This window comes from Bolinopsis microptera, chromosome 1 (assembly GCF_026151205.1).
Source record: "Bolinopsis microptera isolate Bmic1 chromosome 1, MBARI_Bmic_1.0, whole genome shotgun sequence".
Taxonomy (NCBI): Eukaryota; Metazoa; Ctenophora; class Tentaculata; order Lobata; family Bolinopsidae; genus Bolinopsis; species Bolinopsis microptera.
The window spans coordinates 26,160,979-26,183,307 of record NC_087072.1 but is presented as its reverse complement, the minus strand read 5'-3'; the positions used below and the strand labels follow the sequence as shown (position 1 = coordinate 26,183,307).

Sequence of the window (22,329 nt, the reverse complement as noted above, 5' to 3'; positions counted from 1 at the left end):
TGTAAAAGAAGAAATATTAACTCCCGCAATACAACAAATCATAATCAACAGATTTTAGACATGATAACGAGAATTGAGCTACAACTTACCTGCAAGTGTTGTCTCATATCGTTCTTTATGGAGTTGCTTAAGTTCATGCTTTGGATAGAGGACTGGGCTTTGTCTAGTTTTGGAAACTTGTTGGTGATAGTTTTCACAACATTGTCAAATGTCTTATCAGTGAGGCATGGTGGTCTGGTCCTTTCCTCTCCACAGCTCTGATAAAAATTGATTTTACTTTTAATCAAATCTATTCGCAGTGCAGCTATAGTTTAGAAGTAATATCAGCAGTTAGCATTATGTTTGTATCAGCAAATATCATCAGTAATCATCATCCTAGAATCACCTGTTTGCTGTAGTGCAGTCGAGTAAGTAAGCCCTGTGCTCGTTCATTAAGAATGATCAACTTTTCAGCAAGCTTCTGCTGTGAAGGTGGCTTTGGTCTGTTATCTATATTCATTCCGTTTTAATTTAGTTACTTGCAGCAGTTTTTCATCATCACTTGAAACCTATGTTATTGACAAAGGTATTAATTAGTAAAAGTAGGAAACAAAATTTGTTAGAGACTTAATTGAGAATACAACTTGAAAGTCAAAACAGAAAATTTTACAGTTTTACCATATTTAAAGGGTGATTGTAACATTTTTTCGATTAGAAAGTGGCCCCTAGAGTGCACAACCTTAATGCCCAATGGGGTGCAGTTTCAGGTTTTTTGCTCTTTGAAGCCATAAACGACCGTAACAGAAACTAGTTTGCCCAGGTCATTTTCAGTTGAAATAAGTAGAGGCATGCCCATGGTCAAAGCATAGTTCCCTTTTGCTAGAAGGTGTATCACTTAATTACGAAAAGAGGATGTAATTCTTTTTTTAATTCCTCAGTTAGTTTTCTGCTCTATCCTTGCCATTGAGCAACGATTGGGGTTAAGAAGGTGACATGCCTGATTTAAGCTACAATTGATTGAAAATCAGATTTCTGGTCTCCCAATGATTGACTTATCTCTAATATCCCTTCTCTTGTGTGCCAAGTTACAATAAAGAAATTCTGAATTGTACCTGGACGGTGCAGCACAGCACATTAATTGTCTGATTATGTTTGCAGCATTGGATGGACTATTTCCTCATATTTAGATTGGTTTACGAGTATAAGTACTATATATGCATTTTTAAATTTGGTGTGTTTAAAATGGACACAAATGTGTGCTTAATGTATAGCAAGGGCCCATTTGAAACTTTCCGATGCTAAATTCTGCAAAAGTTTTAAAGCTAAGAAGATCATAGGCGAGGATGGCAATGATTATAATTAATAAATGATAACTGCAAATAAGAAACTGTATAATTGGTTCTTCCTGAAAAGTTCATCACAGAATCACTGCGTATTACTGTTGACAACAGAAATCACAATTTATTGAAAATATTCCTGACTGAATAGTTTTCTGATTTCACTAATTTCGCAAAGCTGTTCATTGTTCATTACATGCAGTGTCATTAAATGAGATAAAGGGTTGGTATACTAAATTTGACAAATTTAAAAAACAAAAAGGGGACCCTATTCTATGTAGCTGAGACACCTCACAGCAAGTAGTCAAAAGTGACTCTTGCTTGTGAACGATGCATCAACTACCCGCCGAAGCAGTGGGTTTGGAGTCCCCCTGGGATCTTTTCGTCCATAAAATCGTATACAATATAAAATAGTACAGTAAAATATCTACAAAATTTACACAAACAGATCTAGGAAACCTCATAGCTCGTCTTCTGAGGGATGAGGTTGAAGGAAACGTTTGATCTTCCTCTGATTCCCCTCAGTGCAATGAATAATAATAATAATTCTATACTGTTACATAATTTAAAAATTATGGCCCCTTATTGTGGGCAGAGTATGTGTCTTTATTTAAGTGTCCTGATTTAAATAAAGACACATACTACTTTTAAACTCACACTTCTCATTTTAAACTCACACTTCTCATTTTAAACACACACTTCTCATTTTAAACTCACTTCTCATTTTAAACTCACACTTCTCATTTTAAACTTTCATTTCGCCACCTTTTCTTAAGCTCTCTTATCTTTTTTAGATTACACCCTTATTTCAAGTTTTTATAACGGTTTTTTCAATCATGTACTATAATGCTTATCTAAGATAATTGTTATCCGTTAAAGTTGTGACCTTTTACCCGTTTTTCTAGAACCTTCCTAACGTCTATGCTATTCATAGTTTAACACGTACATTTTATTTACCACGTGATAAGTTTTTACCGGCTACACTTTAGCTGTGCCCATATTATCGGTTATGTCGAGTATCTTAGGGTACTTTTCTGGTTCTCCGCCACAGCAATCGGATAATAAAAGGACTTTATCTGATGTAAGTGCTAGTAGTTCGCCCTCTGACAAGGATGCTCCAAAACGTCCGAACTTAAACATCTCAGGCTCTCCTATCAAGACCGAAGAGCAGTCCATAGTTAAGCTAATAGAAACCCTGTTTAATAACTTTTCTAATTCGACTGTTTCCAGACTTGATGCCATCTCTGTTAAATTAGAAAGCTTCGATTCTAGATTAGATATTATCTCGTCAAAACTCGATACGTATGATTCCCGAATGTCTAGTATTGAGGAGAGAGCGGGGTCACAACAGCTCGAACTCACTGATTTATCAGACCGTGTCATTTCCTTGGAAGACCTGAATATTGAGCTCGAGGCGAAACTAGATACACTCTCAGGGTCAAACTCACTAAACATAGAGTCAGGATGGGAGCCAGTAGGTTCTCCTGAGACCAAAATTGCCTTACTCGGTGATTCTAATTCGGGGGGGAAAATTAAATTCGGACAGGGAAAGGGAACTCTAGGGGCCGCCTTACCGGGATCTGATACCTTTGTAGCTACGGTCGAGAATTTACCAGAGCCAGTTACATATAATGGTATATCTGATCTTATTTTAGCAGTAGGCACTAACAACTTAAAGTTAGATGCTTGTGTCCCGGAAGATTTGGCTAAATCTACTTTCTCCTACATAAAGAAAGTCAGGAAAGCACTTCCTTCATGTCATGTCTTTTGTCCCGGGGTTCTCCCATCTACCTCCCCCACAATCAACACCAGAATCACAAAATATAACTTTTATTTGAACGATATGTGCCAAAATTTGCCGAATGCATCATACGTAGATATGAAAACATTCCAAAGCAACAACGGCAAGCTGCTACCGAAATTTTCAGTCGGAAACTCGGACTCTTTTCATCTAAACAAAGCTGGTTTGAAGGTTTATTTTAGCCGGTTAAAATTTGCCCTAAGGGCCAGACATGGCCTCCCAAATATCAAACGGGTCCAACGTAGGTCAAGTAATTCTCCGACAACCTCTTAAAACCGGTTGTAACTCTTATATCACCCAGTTATTTACTAATCGTTTATATTGGTATTTTTTATTTATAGGGCGTTTTCTCTGTAATTATCAAGTTATAGCTTACGAAGTTCGAGGGACCCCTTCATTTTTAAAACTTTGAACAACTGCTTTACTGCTTAGTAATTGTACAGCGTGTGCCTATTCTTCAGGTGGTGGTTCATTGGTTCCGTGGTGTAGGAGCTATTTAGGGCTTATTATCAATTTATCATTCGCTATCAAGCGTGCGTATCTCAAATTATATTATTGTGACCGCCAGCTTTATGTTATTGTATCCGTCAGCTCGATACCATTGACCTTCATATTGCTATATTTGCTCCATTCAGTCGCTTGTCCAGTTTAGGGAACCTTTTATTCATAATTTAATCCCCTCTCTTATTACACCTGTATATTACCGACTTCGAGAGAACCAGTTCTAAATTCTGGTTACTGTATGGATGTCTGATCCAATATTAATTTATTGCTGCAGATCCTTCTCCACGTGAGTCACATCTTTATACCACCTTTACCTTGTTAAATATGGTTATATGTACTATTACCAGGGTCCTTTTGGCTCGTCCTGATTTTTAGTACAGTAAAGTTATTCATTAAATATAAAAGTTTAAAAAAATTATATACAGGCTATGCCAACTAAAAACCACAAAAAAATTCTGTTCGGTGTATAGCTTTAACCTCTCCACACTATATTGAGGCCATTTTTATTTTGTTCTAGATTTTATGATCTTCTACCTGTTACATTTTCGGGTACACTGTCACAACTTCTCCTTGCGACGCGTTCACTCATGTTTCCTAGGTACAGTGTGTTTTTCACCTTGCTACCTCGTCACCTCAATAATTGGTATTACTATTATTCCGATAATAAATGTTATAATAAGGGCGGGGCTAGTGTAGGTTGTAGTACAAACATGCCGTATCACTGTAGAGTCTATTTCTCTACGATCGTTTTCCGTGTTTCTATGTTGTGTGTGCATGTTTTTTGTGTTATTGCCATTGTATATTCTCACGTTTTCACAACACCATCACCTTCATTTCTGGGGTTTAATTTAGGGGGTCTTAAGAACTACACCAAGGAAGGATGGGGCATTTTTCAGATTAACAATGACTCCGCAAAATAACAGCAATAGTGGGTTGGCATGCCCAAAAATCGGTTCTTTCAACTGCAATGGTATGGGAAACCCGATTAAACGTAATCTTGTCTTAAACTGGTTAAAAAATAAACCTGAGAAAATTATTTGTCTTCAAGAAACACACTCAACTCCTCAAGTTGAGAGAGAGTGGACAAATTCTTGGGACGGGGAGATAATCTTTAACCATGGTACTTCAAACTCAACCGGTATTGCCCTACTTGTTAAACCTGATGCTTCGAATCTCACTATTATTAACCATCGTAGCATCAGCCAAGGTCGCGCGACCCTTGTAGAAATAGAGTACGACTCTCTCAAATTGTGTTTGGTGAATGTATACTGCCCAAATAATGACGATGTGTCATTTCTTGAAAACATATTTTTAGAAACTCTCAGTCGTTCACGAGATGATCAAATAATTTTTGTTGGAGACTGGAATACAGTTCTGAACAACATGTTGGATAAGCAGGGGGGGTCCGCCACCCATGCAAATAGTCGCTGCCAGAAATTCATTAATGATTGCATTAGCGACTATGGGTTTAGTGATATTTTCCGTCTTAACAGAGGTGCTGAGGCACGGGTTTTTACTCATTTTAACAAAAAGTACAAAACTCAGTCTAGATTAGATTTTTTCTTGATTCAAGATAGCCTAGTCAATCGACCTGTATGTGATACAGAAATAAGTCATGGCTATAAATCTGATCACAGCTACATCTCGCTATCCCTCCAGGGCTCTACTATTGCACACGGAAAAGGATATTGGAAAATTAACAACTCTCATCTCCTGGATCAAAATTTTATTAACGAAATAAATAAAATCATTGACAATACTAAAGAGGATAGCTTCGATTCTTACGGGGGTCTTTGGGACGTTATAAAAATCAAAATAAAACAGTTCGCAATGACTTTTGGTAAAAAGAAAAAAAAAGAAATCACAGTAAAAAAAGAAAAGTTAAAAAAAGATATTGAAGATTGTAAAAAAGATTCGAACCTAACAAACTGTACGATACTACAGAAGAAATTATTTGAAGCAGAAATAGATTTAAATCATATTATAGATCAGGAGGTGAGAGGTGCAATTACTAGATCACGTGTGCAGTGGACAGAGGAGGGGGAGCGCTCGACTAAATACTTTTTTGGACTAGAAAAATCAAACGGCAAGAAAAAAAGTATTAGTAAACTGATAGACATCGAAGGCAATGACCTCACAGACCAGGAAAACATCTCTAGTCACGTGGTTAACTTTTATCAGAACCTGTATAACTCAACTAACCCATCTCCCACTGAGATAGATAAGTATGTAACCAGTAGCGATTTAAAGCAAATCCCACAAGAAATTACGGAAACTCTGGAGGGGCCTATCACGTTGCACGAAATGGATGCTATTGTCATTAAGTTAACCAACAATAAATCTCCAGGTTGGGACGGGCTTTCTGCTGAATTTTACAAAACTTTTTGGATGGATATCAGGCAGATCCTGTATAACTCCTATTTAGAATCTATTAACAGGGGATGCTTGTCGCCCTCGCAGAGAATAGGTATTCTTACTCTTATTCCCAAGCCAAAAAGCCCAGTGGAACTTAATTACATAAAGAATTGGAGACCTATTACTCTGCTAAACATTGACTATAAAATCTTCACACATAGTCCGGTAGTTTCATTGCGTCATAATATAGCTAAAAATAGGATTATGAAGGCTATCCCTAGCATAATCAGCAAAACCCAGTCAGGCTTTCAAGCGGGCAGGAGTACAGCAGATAATCTTATTCTCATGTCAATGGTTCTGGAATCATTTAACAACGACACGGAACAAGAGGGCCTCCTTTTACAGATTGATTTTGAAAAGTGTTTTGATTCGGTAGAACATAACTTTGTCTTCAGTACTCTTGAAAAATTGGGTTTCAGCGAATACACTATTAAACTGATTAAAGTGGCTTTTCAAGCATGCTTTAGCTACGCCAATATTAATGGGTTTTTAAGCTCGCCTATTTATATTCTAAGAGGTCTTCACCAGGGTAGTCCACTGTCTCCTATTCTCTTTCTGATTGTGGCCCAAACTTTCTCGAATAAAATTCAGATTAATCCTAATATCAGGGGTCTTAACATATCAGGTGTAGAAATCTTACAGAGTCTCTTTGCAGACGACACTGATCTGTTTCTGAAAGCTTCAATTGAAAGTGTAGAGGCGGTTATGACAGAACTCAGAACTTTTGCTCAGTGCTCGGGGTGTAAAGCTAACATCGACAAAACTAGATGTATTCCTTTAGGTCGAGCTCGTCTTAATACAACTCTACTAGAATCCCTTCAAAGTTTATACGGCTATGATTTTATAACAAATAACTTCACCGCTTTGGGTATAGTTTATATGAACGATGGCTCACTGATGGATATTGTCAACAGTAATTATAATGATAAATTGATTAAGGTTCAGTCTTGGATAAACCGATGGAGCAAGAGGGATTTGACGCTGATGGGTAAATGCACAGTCATTAAAACCCTTCTCTTTTCCCAAATAACATATCTTGTTTCTCCTCTCCCTCGACCGGATGCTTCCTTTATCAGAATCTTTGACACGGCTATTTTCCATTTTCTTTGGGGTTGCAAACGCGATAAAGTAAAACGTGAGATTATTATCCGAAATAAGGAACATGGAGGCCTGGGACTTTTTTATTTATCTGATTTTATTATAGGTCTTAAAACCAGCCTCATATCCAAGCTACTAAATAATTCCTTTCACCACACTTGGAAAGATATTATGATTATGCAGCTGAAATTTCCTGACCATATCACCATCTCCGTAGAAAACGGTCTCGCTAAAACCAACTGCCATTTTACTCAAGACGTCCTTAATTGTTACACTGAGTGGAAGATAAGTTCGGTAAATGCAGCCTTGGGTTCTATTGATCACTGCGTGTGGTACAACCAAGCAATTACCGACATCGGGGCCAAACTTTGGAACAATCATCTGATTGATAAGGGAATATTTTACATCTCAGATTTCCTTTCTATAGACCAAAGTACTATCCTTAACTACGATATGTTCATTAACAAGTGGGAGTTATCTCCAAATACTATTTCCAAAACTGAGTACTGTAACATTATCATGGGGATACGGAGATATAACTGCCCCACTATTAACTCAAGGAATATTGAGTTTGTTGACTCAAATATAAAACTTAAATTTTTACATTCTGTAACTGGACAGGTGAAGGGAAGTAAAATTCGGGATAAAATGTACGACTCTGTCTGCCCAAACGAGCTGTCCCCATTACGTCAATGGGTTATTGACCTAAATAATCAACCAATAGATTGGGCGGTCGTTCTTAGCAACCTATTTTTCTTAGTATCTAAAAATTTTAAGTTGATTCAATTTCAGTACAAGCTTTTAATGAGGATCACTACGTGTAGATACATGAGACACAAAATGAAAATTGTTACAGATACTCCCATGTGTAGCCTGTGTAACACATACTTAGAAACAATTCCTCATATCTATCTCCATTGTATCCACACAAATAGCTTCATCACAATACTTGAAGACTTTATAAAAAGGAAAATCGATAGAAATTACAAAGACCCCAATAAAATTAATTTTATAGTTTGTAATCACACTTCACAAATTATAAATTATTTTAATATTGTTGCCAAATGGTACATTAGCAAAAGATTTCAGGCAGGGGACATGCCGATCTGGCAGGGATATATCAAACTTCTTAAACTTTCACTTACTGGAGACAAAATAGGCCACAAAAGTTCTATTGTGTCGATCTTGGCCGATTAGGGCAAATTGTCCACCCCATTTATATTGCTGTCTTGGTTATTTTATTATCAATGGTTATTGTTACTATCTTACAGTACTACTAACTGTTTTTTGTAGTACATGCCCTGCTTTCCTCCTTTCCTAAACTACCTTACAAGCTCTTCCTCTTTTACACCCTTTTCAACCACTTCATTTCACTCATTCACTTCATATCTTATTACCACAGTATCTGCCAAAACCAACATGGCCCATGTGAAAGGGGGCCTTGACGTTGTTGACCACTTGGCCCTGCATCCCAAGCTGACGGTCGGCCTCCACTCTCTAAAAACTTACCTTCAGTGAAGGCAGATGGTCAGCAAATAGCGATGCTAGGGCTTGGTGTGAACAAATCTTGACCTACTTTCACACCTTTGGGACAACTCTCGCAAATGCGAGAGTGATGACCCCGGGGAGGGCCCCATTGGTTTTAGTAGGTTGCATAATTAAAAAAAAAAAAAAAAAAAAAAAAAAAAAAAAAAAAAAAAAAAAAAAGTGTCCTGATTTAAAAATCATCTGAGTGACTGCATTGAAATAATTTAAGGAGAGTACCATAAAAACGTTAAAACAAAAGGAGTAACAACTAGAACATACTTATATTAATATCAACATTAGAACAAAATACAGTCACCTAATTCTCTTCTCCTACGGTTGAGTATAGAGGAACCATCTTTGGCGTGTATTAAAGACTTAGACCATTACAAATACCCTGCTGTAAGTTTGCAAGGTATGTGGACTAAGTGGGTCGAGAGTACTCGACTTGGAAGTGGGTGTTGAGAATTCTCAACTAAACTAGAAGATAATGATGTCCAGAAGATGAGGCAGTAGATGGAGTAGTAAAGGAGTAGTAGAGGCTGAAGGGGGAGTGATGTCATAAGGAGATGTAGGACATGAAGGGGGATGGAGGTGAAGGAGCACTAATAAGTATAAGTATCAATTCTATGATAGTTCATCGATGGCGATCTGTGCTAAAGATCGGAAGGCAGTGATGCTGCCATCACTACCATCTCTTAAGATAGACCAGCATGGTTGGTCACTATTGGAGTGCTCTTGAATGGTTTCTCTGTAGGAACAGTGGTACAGTGGACAAGAGAAGATTCGATGGTAATTGTTGTCCAACATCTGACAATTCGGACACTGAGGGTCGCAGTTGTTGGCAACCCTTGCCTTGAATGCTGTGAAGGTGATGTCATGGCCATGCAAGAGAGACATTACTTTAGTGTCTGTGCTCCTGCTTGAGTAGCGAGGAAACAACTTTTTGCTCCTCTCATCGATGTTATCCAGTATCTCACCCGGATTTATTCTAGGGTTCAGTAGGAGATGTTTATTCCAAGTGAAGTCCATAAAGCGGGTTATTTCGTCTTTTGAATAGCTGACAACACCGTTGTGGACACTAGTCAGAAGGTCTATTCTGCTTCTGTTGAGCTCGTTGGACCCCCTTGTCCACGTTAGGAACTTACGTATCTCATCAATATGGTGCTGATATCAATGGGCCTTTGCCTCCTCTAGCTGTAAGATGAGTCCTTGCATAAATGGGTCACTTGTAAGTGCTTTTATTATGAATTTTATAGTGATCATCTTGTAGGATATCTCGAGGGGTGGAATTCCAAGCGCGACAGATGTCAAATCTTTGGGAGGATGGTGAGTGGATCCACTTATTTTCAAGAGGACCCTGGCATAGAAGTCTTTGAAAGTGTCTAGGTTATCTTTTAGCCATATTGGAGCAGCATATAGAAGTTTTGTGAGTACTACTGTTTTGAAGAGCATTTTGAGTGAGTTTGCATTCAGGCCTCTGTGGCGGGTGGAGTTTTGAGTGATCCTGTACCAGGCAAACCAGCATTGTTTCAATTTAAATTTTGCGTGACTTTTGAACGTAAGTTTGTCGTCTATCCTCAGTCCAAGAACAGTTGATTGACATGTATATGTTATGGGTCTACTGCCGATAATGAGTGGTCCAAAGGCTGTGACATCAGGTGCAGATGAGGATGTTGGTGTGATCATAATACACTCGGTCTTGTTTTTGTCGCAGTTTGGGATAAGTTTCCACTTACTGCACCAGACATGAAGGTACTTGCACATCAACTGCATAATTCGATGAGCACATATAGGATCTATGTGAGAGACTGCTATGCTTCCATCATCAGCATATTTGAAGAGGCTTGAGTTAGAGCTGCATTCCAGCGGGAGCTGGTCCTTGCATAACATATCCGAGATGTAGAGGATAAATAGCAGGGGTGCAAGGACAGAGCCTTGGGGAAGCCCAAACCATCCACATGGGCGTTGAAATCCGAGACTGTTGTTAACCCTCAGCCGTACTTTGCGGGATAACAGGAAGTTATTTATTATCCGCAAAATGTTCCCTTGTATTTGGTATTTGCTGAGCTTGAAAATCAGGCCTTTCACCCATACACTATCAAATGCTTTGCTAAAATCGATGCATACAGTAGTAGGAAAGTAGTGAATTTTTTCCTCTTGCATTCATCTAGAGTAGCTACTAATTTATAAAGATACCTTGCAGTATTTCTTTGAGGTCTAAAGCCTTCTTGCTCTTCGTCGAGTAAGCCCTCTAGTTCGCAATGGAGCTTTATTCTTCGTTCCAAGATCTTTTCTAGCAGCTTTCCAACATATGATGATATCGATATTGGTCTATAAGCAGAGGGGTTCATGTAGTTATCCTTCCCATCCTTTTTGATGAAAGTGACATTGGATACCTCCCAGACCCATACACCAGTCTCAAGGACAAGGTCATATAGTTTTGTTAGAATCTGAAGAGCTGACACAGGCAGATGTTTCAGGATTTTTGGGTGAAGATTATCAATGTCAAAACTTTTGGCATTGCTATTTTGAGCCTTCAGTGCTAAAGTAACTTCCTCTAGACCTATTTTCCCATTCAGATGATCATTAATGATTGGATCTAATTGGTCGGTAAGGAACTGAGTTGATATAATGTTGTCATAGCAGCTATTGATTTCTTGTTCGAAGACATGATCAAAACTGCATCCATTCATGTGTTCACCCGAGAAGAATGATTTGTACAAGATGTTTTCTTTCTGAGTTCTGTCAGAGTGGAGGATACCACCATCCATAAGATTTCCCATGTACTCGTTAGGCTTATTGGTCAATGTCTTCTTATAATTTTTCCAGAATATTTGAGACTGAGCAACATTGAGATTTTCCAGTTGCTGATGAATCCATTTCTTTTTTTCGGATATCAAGGTATTAGAAAACTCCTCCTTTGCTTGTTTGTGGAGGGAGATGTTATACGGTGTGTAGCTGGTTTTCATGGTTTCCTGCGCAGCTTGAAGAGTTTGTGAAAGGTCTGTAAGGAGAGAGTTCCAGAAAGGTTTTGAGTGGGTACTGACTTTCTTGAGAGGAATCCATTCATTACCAATCGCAGATAAAATGTTTTTAAAGTCTTGCCACAGCTTTAGAGGGTCTATGTAAGAGTTGATCCTGCCAGTTATGCCAAGGAGAAGGGCCCTGTTAAGTGATCCACACCAAGCATTCCAGTCTGTTTTATCAATGTCCAGTAGAGAAGAGGAGATGCAGATTGAGCAGTTTGTGCATGACAGAATTGGTGGATGATTGGTAAGTGACCTCTATTTGGAGCACCTGTGAAGAGTTCACTTTCACTGTCAATGCTGCACTGGACGATTGGTATAGCCTACATACTTTACCCTTCAACAAAGCAAGGTCAATGATACTCCCACCATTATGGGAGACGAATGTATTGGTGTTCGGAGTGATGCATGTCAGATTATGCTGAGCGATGAATGAATCCAGCTGTCTTCCACGGTCGGTTGTGATGATATCTCCCCAGGAGATGTGCCTACTGTTGAAGTCACCAATTATTATTACATCTTTGATTTTGAACTTGGAGCAGTATTGGAGAGCTTTTGTGATGTTGGTAAGTGCTCATAGAAAATCTTGGCTACTGCACGCCTGATATTGAATCAATCTTTGTTAAGATCACTCAATCATCCAGCAAGCTCACACTCATCTCAGGGGTCATCTATCGCCCTCCAAATGGTGACATTCATAATTTCCTTAAGTCATTTGATCACATATGTAAACTCCTCCCTAAATCTGGTGTACGTATAATGGGGGACTTTAATGTTGACCTTCTTAAAGTGAATGGTGACGCTGGTCATGGCAACTATACTCTTTTTGAAGAATGCTTATTTAGAAATGGTTTCGCTCCTGTTATTTCGATACCTACACATGAGAGACCAAATTGCAAACCATCTTGTATTGACAACATCCTCACAAATGACCCTGGTAACTGTGTTCTCTCAGGTTGTATAACAGATAGAATTGGTGACCATGCTCCAACATTTGAATTCACTGACATCGAATTCGAGGTTGGTCCAAAAAGTGAAAAACATGTCCAGTACTACGACTTCAGCAATGCCAACCTTAATAGATTCCTAACCCTACTGAACACTGACCTCTCAAAGCTCCACACTTCTCATGAGTTCTCGGATTTTACTAAATTATTTGATCATGTACTTGATTCAACATGCAAACTTGTAAAGCCAAAAACTACTAAACGGAATCCTATCAATAACCCCTGGATAACAGATAGTATTTCATCAGCCGTTGAAAAAAAACATGAATTAAAAGATGCCTGGATTACATCTAAAACTAAGGCAAACCCTGATGGAAACCAGGATCTCGAGCAAACCTTCAAGGTATACCGAAGGATCCTCAAATCTGTAATTAACACTGCAAAAAATACTTACTCCTGCAACCAAATCATAGAAAATAAGCACGACCGTAAGAAGACATGGCAAATCATTAATGAACTCAGAGGGAAGTGTAAAAAGAGTATCAAACCCTCATTTATAATCGACAACAGAAAAATAACAGATAGAAGGGTTATTGCAAACGAGTTCAACAAATACTTTAACTCCATTGCCTCCACTCTAAATGAATCAATAGCTGACCTGCCTATACAGGCTTCTGAATTTTCAACATTTGAAGACTACCTCCTGCCATCCAACAACAACTCTATATTCCTAACTGACTGTTCACATACTGAGCTCATGGAAATAATTTCCAAGTTGGAAAATGGCAAATCTAGTGATATCCCAATCCGTGTGATCAAAAAGTCAGCTCATCTAATCTGCCCTGTTTTAGCCCAACATTTCAACAAACTGATGATGAGCGGGGTATTTCCCGATGTATTGAAAGTTGGGAAAGTTACTCCTATATTTAAGAAAGGAAACGAAGAGGATGTAGGAAACTACAGACCTGTCTCTACTCTGCCAATATTTGGTAAGATATTTGAAAAAGTGATATACAGCCGTATCTATAGTTTCGCTTTGTCACAAAATATCCTTGATGAAAACCAATTTGGCTTCCGCAAGTCCCATTCTACTAGCCATGCTGTTAACTACTCTGTTAGGATTATTGAAGAGAGCATTAAAAAACGAAACCATGTTCTAGGAATATTTATAGATTTGAGTAAAGCATTTGATACAATCGACCATAGTACACTCCTAACAAAACTAGATAGGTATGGAATAAGAGGCAATGCAAACTGTCTCATTAAAAGCTACTTATCAAATAGAACACAGTACACAGAAGTCCTTAATGAAAAATCCGAAAACCTCATCATTAAATATGGAGTTCCACAAGGCTCTGTTTTGGGACCGCTCCTTTTTCTTCTATACATAAATGATATTTCCAATTCCTCAGATTTAGGAACTTTCATACTATTTGCCGACGACACCAACATTTTTATTAATGGCAAAACTGTAGAAGAAGCTTATGAGAAAGGCAACAAATTGCTAAGCTGTATAAAAAAGTATATGATCCTTAACAAACTACACATCAACATGTCAAAGTGCTGTTATATGCATTTTAAACCAAAGGCTAGTAAACCAGTAGAATTTCCAGATTCGCTTCAACTCCATATTGATGGCTTTCCAATTAAAAAAACCAAAGCAACAAAGTTTCTTGGAGTTGTTATTGATGAACAGCTTTCCTGGGGGCCTCATATAACAGCACTTAAACGAAAGTTAAACTATGCCTCTGCCACCTTAAATAGAATTAGGGACTCTGTACCGAAGGAACTCCATAAAGACCTATACCACACACTATTTGAATCCCACCTTACATATTGTATCTCAGTTTGGGGTGATGCAGCACTCTTTAGGACAGCAAGTATCTGGTTGTCTCAGAAGCACTGCGTACGGGTCCTCTTTGGTGATAAAGAGGCATACCTAAACAAGTTCCTAACATGTGCAAGAACAAGAGAGTTTGACAGCCAGGCACTTGACCATACATTCTTCCAACTAGAGCACTGTAAACCACTTTTCAAGCAACAAAACATCCTGGCTTTCAAAAATTTATATACATATCACACTTTTATGGAAGTTTTTAAAATACTGAAATTAAGGTGCCCAGCATCACTGCAACAGCATTATCAGCCATCTTCTAGAAAGGAAACCACTCTCATTTCACAACTCCCATCTAATGACTTCATATCAAGATCCACAAAAATCTGGAGCACAATTGCACCTAAACTTAAGCTTTTTGACTACTCCTACAAGATTAGCCTTGCTAAAAGTCGCCTGAAAAAGGCACTTCTAAAGCTGCAACATGCTTATAATGATTCAGCATGGACTTCAAGCGATTATGACATAATGCAGCTGTCATTTGAAAACAATCCCCTTCAACAAATGTAATCCAGTGTTCTCACTTCTCGGCCCACAGGTTCCTCCTATTAACAAATTTTTGATTTTGGTAAATGTGTGCTGACTCCACCACCTATGTATTTAACCTAATATTTAGTGTATTACAGGTAGACATTGACTTAGGTAGGTATTTTTCTCTTAAGGTAGATATTAAGAATTTGGTAAATTTCTTAATTGTATGACTATTTCCATTATTGAGACGTTTTAAATATTTGATTTGAGAGGTTTTTTTTTATAGGACTGGTTCACAGTGTGAACAGATTCCAGATTTGTATATTTTTTAAGTGATATTTAATAAAATGATTAAAAGAACCAATTTTAAAGTTGCCATAGTAAAGCCTTTAGGTCCAAAAATATACCCATTATGCTCACGTAAAAACAACTCTAAATCAGTAGGCTGTCACTCTATTAATGCACCACACCGCTTCCTCCACTGCACTAAAAGTTATACAATAAATTCTACAATCCTAATTTTGTATCGTGATGGAGACCGGTGTCCATACAAAAATTTTACTAGGTTGCCGTTTGGTGTGAGCAATAGCGAACAGCACGAACACTCCTTTGCCCCGTCAACCTATATCTAATCTATTTAAAGAGTGACAACCATACTACACATTGAATTAGGATTCCTTTAAATATCAAATTGATTTATTGTAAACTTGTTTACTCTGTAATAAATGGCATAAAATTGAATTTTTGTTTAACTGAATTTTTGTTTAACTGCTGAGCTCAGGTTGTTTGTAGAAGTTAGGGAGTGGTTTACATATACATTACCAATCATTACTACCGTTGAATTGTACCTAACAGTGACCCAGAGTGCATCAGTGGTTGTATCTTGAAGTTCACTGATTTGTTGTGGGACAAGCCTGGGGGAAACACTGGTGGACACTCCTCTGCTATTGTTTACCGAAAATGTATCCAGATTATGAAAGGTATTTAAGTGGGGTCTGGAGTTATCCAACTTAGAGTTTCTTGTAGAGCCACAATGTCATTTTTGAACTTAAAGTTGAATCTATCAATTGCTGTAATAGACCTGTTTGATAGCCCACTGACATTTATTTGACAGATATGAAGACTTCCGTTGTTTTTAGTAATCATGGTGGTTACTTTGTTTAATCAGATTCATTTTTTCTATGAAATGTGGGCATTGGTTTGAGAAGGCTGTATGATTTCCTCTGCAGTTGCGGCAGCAGTAATTTGATGGATGGGTTCTCTCCGGGCATTCTTTATCAGTGTGGTTTTCTGAGGAACAGAATCCACATGCTGCTTTGCTGCGGCACCATTTCACAGGGTGTCCAAATCTTTTGCAGCCATGACATTGCATTGGTTTTTTGGTGAACTTGAATTGAGCAACTTCTAGCCATAAGTGTTCAAGACCGAATCCCTTGCTTATTGCTTGTGTAAGATCCTCATGTGACTTAAAGATGACTTTAACAGAGTTTGATGATTTGCCCAAGCGAGTTACGTGAGTGCTATTCAAATTGGCATTATTAAGTCCATCAGAGATAGAGCCCATATCAATGTTTATGGGGACATGCCTTATGATGCCTACATGCTTTGTCAGATGCTGGTCAGTCATTCTGAATATCGCTGTGCCCATTTTTGCGCTGGTGTCTTTAAAATAGTGGGATTGCCATCCATTTAGTACTTGTTTGATATCATCCTCAGAGTTTAGTTGAAGAATGATGTTGCCATATCTTGTCTTTTTAATGTACTTTATCTTCATTTGCTTAAACAGTTTGTTAAACTCTGATTTAAGTGAGGTATCATTTGACACCACCTTTTTGTTTGTGACTTGCTTTATGATAACAGACATCTTGGGATCAACTAAATAGTCGGTTCCCACTGCACTAGCTGATTTTTTTTGTAAACTCTTTGACCACTGGGGGTTCTATGAAAGTGTTGGTGCTCAAATGAGAGTGAGGTGGTCTTGCCTTTTCAGAATATGATGCAGGTGGTTTGTATACATTTTCTGCAGACATTGTAAAGGGCTTGCTCTGAGCTGGATTATGGGATAGTGTTATGGCGGAGATTAACGTTTTTACTTCTTCTTTTAGTGCAGCTCTTAGTTCCATTGTGATGGAGTCTTTGAGTTGCTGAATATTGGTAATCTCATGTTCAGATTGCTGTGACTTCGTATCTTGGTAGTCAGGGAGTGAAAATTGGGAGATATCAAAATCTCCTTCAAGGGAACTTGAGGTAGTATCATTCACCAGTTTAACTTTTTTCTCAACAGCATCTATGAATTTCTCCTGAGTATGTAGAGATATCTTTTCCAGGATATCATCAAAGGAAATAGAGTTGCAGCCATTGCAAAACCATTTGTTGTTCTGGGAGATTCCAAGTGCTGTGAAATTTGTGTGGCTCAGGGTACGCATCTTTTGTTTGTGAGCTGTTACTTGTTTCACCTCGTAACAGGTGTAATGAACTGAAAGTTTGCATAGATAGCATGTAAGAAGCTGATCAGCGCTAACATCTTGGTTACAGATTGTACATGAGCCACCAGTATCATTGATACCCTCCTCAGCTCTAGATTCAATTCTGTAGTCAAAATTGTTGTTAAATGTTATGTTGGGAGGTGTGAATGCATCCCCATCTTCTTGATCCGTCTCGTTGATGTCAGGTGCACTGCCTTCAAGTACAAGTGAGCTAGATGATGTTGATGATAGAGTGCCCCTTTCACTTGATTCCATCCTGTATCTTTGTGGAGGTTCTTTCGATTCTGGTTCAACAGAGTTATTTTTGCCAGACTCTAGCATATCATGCTTAGGTGTTAAGCTTTGAGTCTTAGCAGATTCAACTTTTTCAGTGACGAAGCTAGTTGTAAGTTTAGTTTTGTAGGTGTAGTCCTCCTTTGAGAAGGAGCTAGTGGACAAACAGATCAAAGGTTCTCTAAAGGTAAAACCAAATAGTGCCACCTTATCCTCAGCACCGTGACTGCTACGAAAGGATTGCTTTCCATATAATCTGCGTCTTAGATCCTGATCAGTATCTTGATTAGTAGGAGTGATACCATGGTCAGAAAGGACACTTAACATCTGTGGTCTGATCAGTTCTATCCACTCCAGTTCAGCAATTTCGTTGCTTTGAGGGTCTTTGAAGTAAGTTAGCTGAGAAAGTAGTTTGACCCTTTTATTTCAGCAGGAGAGAGATATGTTGCATCAGACTTCAGTTCTGCTGGTAGTAACAATTTATAGGTATTCTCATCGAAAGATAAAAGGGTACATAACATTTGCCCACTGGCATTAAAGCAGCAGATAGTGTCAGAGGTTATTTCAGAATCCGAAGAACCAGAGCCACTAAGATTTTTAGCAGCTCCTAAAATACCTGTGACACTTTCAGTACAATATGCACTACTTCCAGTACTATCTGCCTCCATTGCAAAGTAACTTTGGACAGCTTTCAGCAGGTTGGTGTCTAGTTGTCGTAGCATTCCAGCAGCAACTATTGTTAGTAAAACAAAGTTTAGTAAAACAAAGTTTTTATTTACCACAAAACAATCAATACATATTTAATATTATTATACATTTACAAATAAATCTAAATTTAAATTCAGCTATATAAACAATACACAGCCCGCCGCGCAGACAGCCACACATTGCTGAGAGATTCTCAGGTGCAGATGTGAGCGCCGCGCGCGCGAGGTTTGTTATCTTACAATTACATGTCACGATATATTATTAATTATCAGAGAATTTTAGAAGCAAAATAATAATTGCATATTGGGAAAATTTCGGTCGTTAACGCAGTACAGGGCGTGGACACTGCAATGCTAATAAAATAATAAAATTTTGAGGCACGAGTTTCATTCAGCTACCCAATTTATATGTGACATGTACTTGTATTAAATTCAGATAAATGTTAGTAACAATCGACGCCAACATTGTGCAACTGTAAACTGCAAAATGTTAACGTTGATTGTCATTAAATCACATCTCGCAAGTTACTAATTCTTTGCACTATATATGTTACGTCACTATATCATATGTCATTCATATTGTACGTTATATAAAATAAAAATAAACATTTTATAATTGTTTCAATGTTCAACACTGCTAAAAAACAAATACCTACTTGCCCATCGATTAATCAGTCGCCAAAACAAGGCTCAAAGTTAATTTACCTTCACACCTCGTTTTGGAGACTGAAAGATGTCAATAAATAAATAATGGATAACATTAATACTGAATTATTATATTAATCAACTATATACAGCAAACACAAGATAATAGAAATTAAATCATAAAATCGAGTGGCCGAGTAGTCTCGACTCACCCATAACTTCTCCAAAGACGTCTATCATGAGCTTTTTACACTAAATCGTTGAAATTACTTAAATTAAATCTTTTATTTACAATCACAATAATTTGTTTTGTCATAATGTCTTTTAATAATAAATCAAATAAATTTGAACGAGGTCTGCCCCTCCTTCCTTTGTAGTCAAAACATCCTAAACATGCAAATCTGAATGATAAGAAGGCGGGAGTGTCATCACTGCTTCTGAGAACGTGCCCAAGTATCTTCCATCGTGCTTTCTTGATCCTTTCAGTAAGGGGACTGACATTACATCTCTTATATAAGTTCTCGTTACTGATAACCGTTGGCCAATAGGTGTTGATTATCTGTCTCAGATGCTTCCTTTGAAGAACGTCGACAGATGCCATTACGGTTTCAGGAGCAGCCCAGCTGCTACAGTTATACAACAACACTGAAGTGACAAGAGCTTCGTACAGCTTCAGCTTTCTACTCTCACTGATCTGAACAGAACTATTCAACCAGACTTTCTTGTAGGTGTAGAAGGCAACATTGGCTTTGTTGCGTCTGTTGACAATATCTCTTTCTGAACAGAGCTTTGATCCTAATAGCACTGACTCTCGCCACTCTTCATCTCCTCTAATTTTATTGCCATGGGCATCTAAAGCATCTGTATCTGCCAAATACACTCTTGTAAACACCGTCTTTGATTCGTTAACAAAGAGACTCCAATCCTTTAGTATATCACTGGCAATCTCTAGTATCTTAACCAGGCTCTGACCATCTTCACTCAGAAGCTCAGCATCGTCAGCATAGGCGGACTCTAACGGGAGGCCTCTATCAGAGACTGAATATGATGGATAATCAGTAATATCAATAAAATCCACAATCACTAATCATGTTTTCGATGGGCAAGCACTCGCAACTGGATGCTGAAACAAACGGCGCAAGTCTTGCACCGTTCATGCCGCATACGTCGCGAGATATCATGAGCTCCGCTAACTCTGCGATTCTAACGGATGAATTAGGCTACCCCGACAGAAACACAGGTAACAGGGGGTTGTGGAAGGACACGAACACTGTTCGTTAACTCGTACCCCGGGTACCCCCTATATAGATCTATGTCCCGCCGGAGAGAGCCCACCACCAGTCATATCGAAAGCAGCTTTTAATTCTGCATTATAAATATCGCGTCGTCATAATAAATAATATACATTACCACTACACACTTGTCACTACACACTTTTATGCACAGTACAACTAAAATATTAACAAGAGACAGAAGAGTTTTACATCGGCTCAGCACCGCAAGGACGTTGGCTATACACGTGGTTCATAAATTAAAATAAATGTTGTTTACCTAAATTTAAGCATGGTATCCATAGATAAGATTATCAGTCAGTAAGTGGGAATAACAGGCAAGTATCACTTCTCACTCAGAATTCAGTGAAATTTTTGTCACACCAATCAGTTCCATACCTGTTTTGAGCTCTTAGAAGTGACTGTTTAAGCAAATTCTTGACAGAGCTGCAAGGGGAGGTGAAATTCATCGGCCCAACTTTACGAAATTCGTTCCACAGCCATGCAGATTTGTACATAAATTGATTAGTTGGAGAGGGCGTGATTAACAAATTATCTTTCCTATTTGATAAGCCGAATAGGTAGTATAACGAAATTGGTACTCGTGACTTAATGATCTTAAACAATTCCATTAAACAACGGTATGTTGGGGTCTTAGCTTTTTTCTGGGGGGTAGAGGAAGTGTTAGCATTATTGACGTTTTGTTTTGGGATTGTTTCAACCATGATGAAGTTATTTAGGTATGTAGTACCAAAAACGAAGGCTGGAACACGTCTGGAACAGGTTTGTTTCTATCAAAAAATCAAACTTAATCACCAACCGGAAAGGTTCAGAACTTGTGGGTCTGACTCCCTTAATAGATTTGTGAAGAGGGGAAGGAGAAGCAGGAATTCTCGGGTCTGGAGAGGAGAAGCAGGACTTCTCGGGTCTGTGCTATGTCACTATGTCACTTGTCACGTTATCGTTCAACATTACACATACCTCAATAAATGTAATAGATTTGTAGTGTTGTAATTAGTTTAAATGCAATTGTAATTAGTTTAAATGCAATGAGTGTACTTCTTAACAGATAAAATCTGAATCGTGTTTTCTGATATGCGGTCAGCTATCATCTCAGAGGCACGATAACCCTATATATAAAAGTAAACATCTGAGTAAAAATCCCTTAAAAGTGAGGAAAATTTATTAAAAAACCTTTACAGTGTCATTAAATAAATTTGTCATAACCTTCACGCTCAATTTTTAAAGATTACCCTTGATCTCGATTTTATACTTCAGTCATTGTTACTTGCGCGCATCCAATAAATTGCGCGGCGTATATAATAATTACAATGTCTTTTGTATTTTTTCAATGTTTTTTCAATGTATTTATAATGCAAATAAAATATTACTGAACGGCGCTCAGCCTGTCATTCCGCAGAATTTTTATGTTTATGAACATTATAGCCTTGGGTCTCCAGGTAAATCAAATAGTATTGTTTTTTAATTTACTGGAATGTCACCATATATACTCAAATTTAAAAGTTAAAAGTGTTGCAATCTCTTATTTGAATTTCAATGTGAACTTTTACTATTACTAGCTTGCTAGTTTATTGTTTGCTTCTCTCACGTATGCCATATGCATATGCAGGATCTCGAAAAGAGCGCCGCGCATATGGACAGGCACGCCTGGTAATGTAAAATAAAGTAAAGTAACAAATATTTGTATGTATTCAAGTACTTACGTGTTTAATGTAGTTCATTAAAGGCATTACAGTTTACAAATTTTTAATTACGTTTCGAATATTCAATTCAAATATTATAAATGCACGCAATAAAATTGAAAACGAATTTTTTTAAATAATGAGTCCTTTGTTTGCATAATCAAAAAATCCATACTACATGTATAAAAATGAAATTTATAACAAAAATATTTCACATTTATCCTTTTATTATTATATGTTAATAT

The 22,329-nt window shown here is 37.8% G+C and overlaps 1 protein-coding gene across 1 annotated transcript in view; it reads right to left on the bottom strand.

Moving 5' to 3' along the window:
- The window catches only part of LOC134818885 (nck-associated protein 1-like), a 36,528-nt gene extending 15,142 nt beyond the window's left edge, over nt 1-21,386 (bottom strand). The window contains exons 1-3 of the mRNA XM_063828591.1: nt 21,363-21,386; nt 386-548; nt 90-257 (exon numbers count right to left, since the gene is read on the bottom strand). Coding sequence (XP_063684661.1) covers nt 90-257; nt 386-499 — 282 coding nt within the window. The 5' untranslated portion in view covers nt 500-548; nt 21,363-21,386. The remainder of the gene's footprint in view (nt 1-89; nt 258-385; nt 549-21,362) is intronic.
- Between the last annotated feature and the right edge of the window lie 943 nt (nt 21,387-22,329).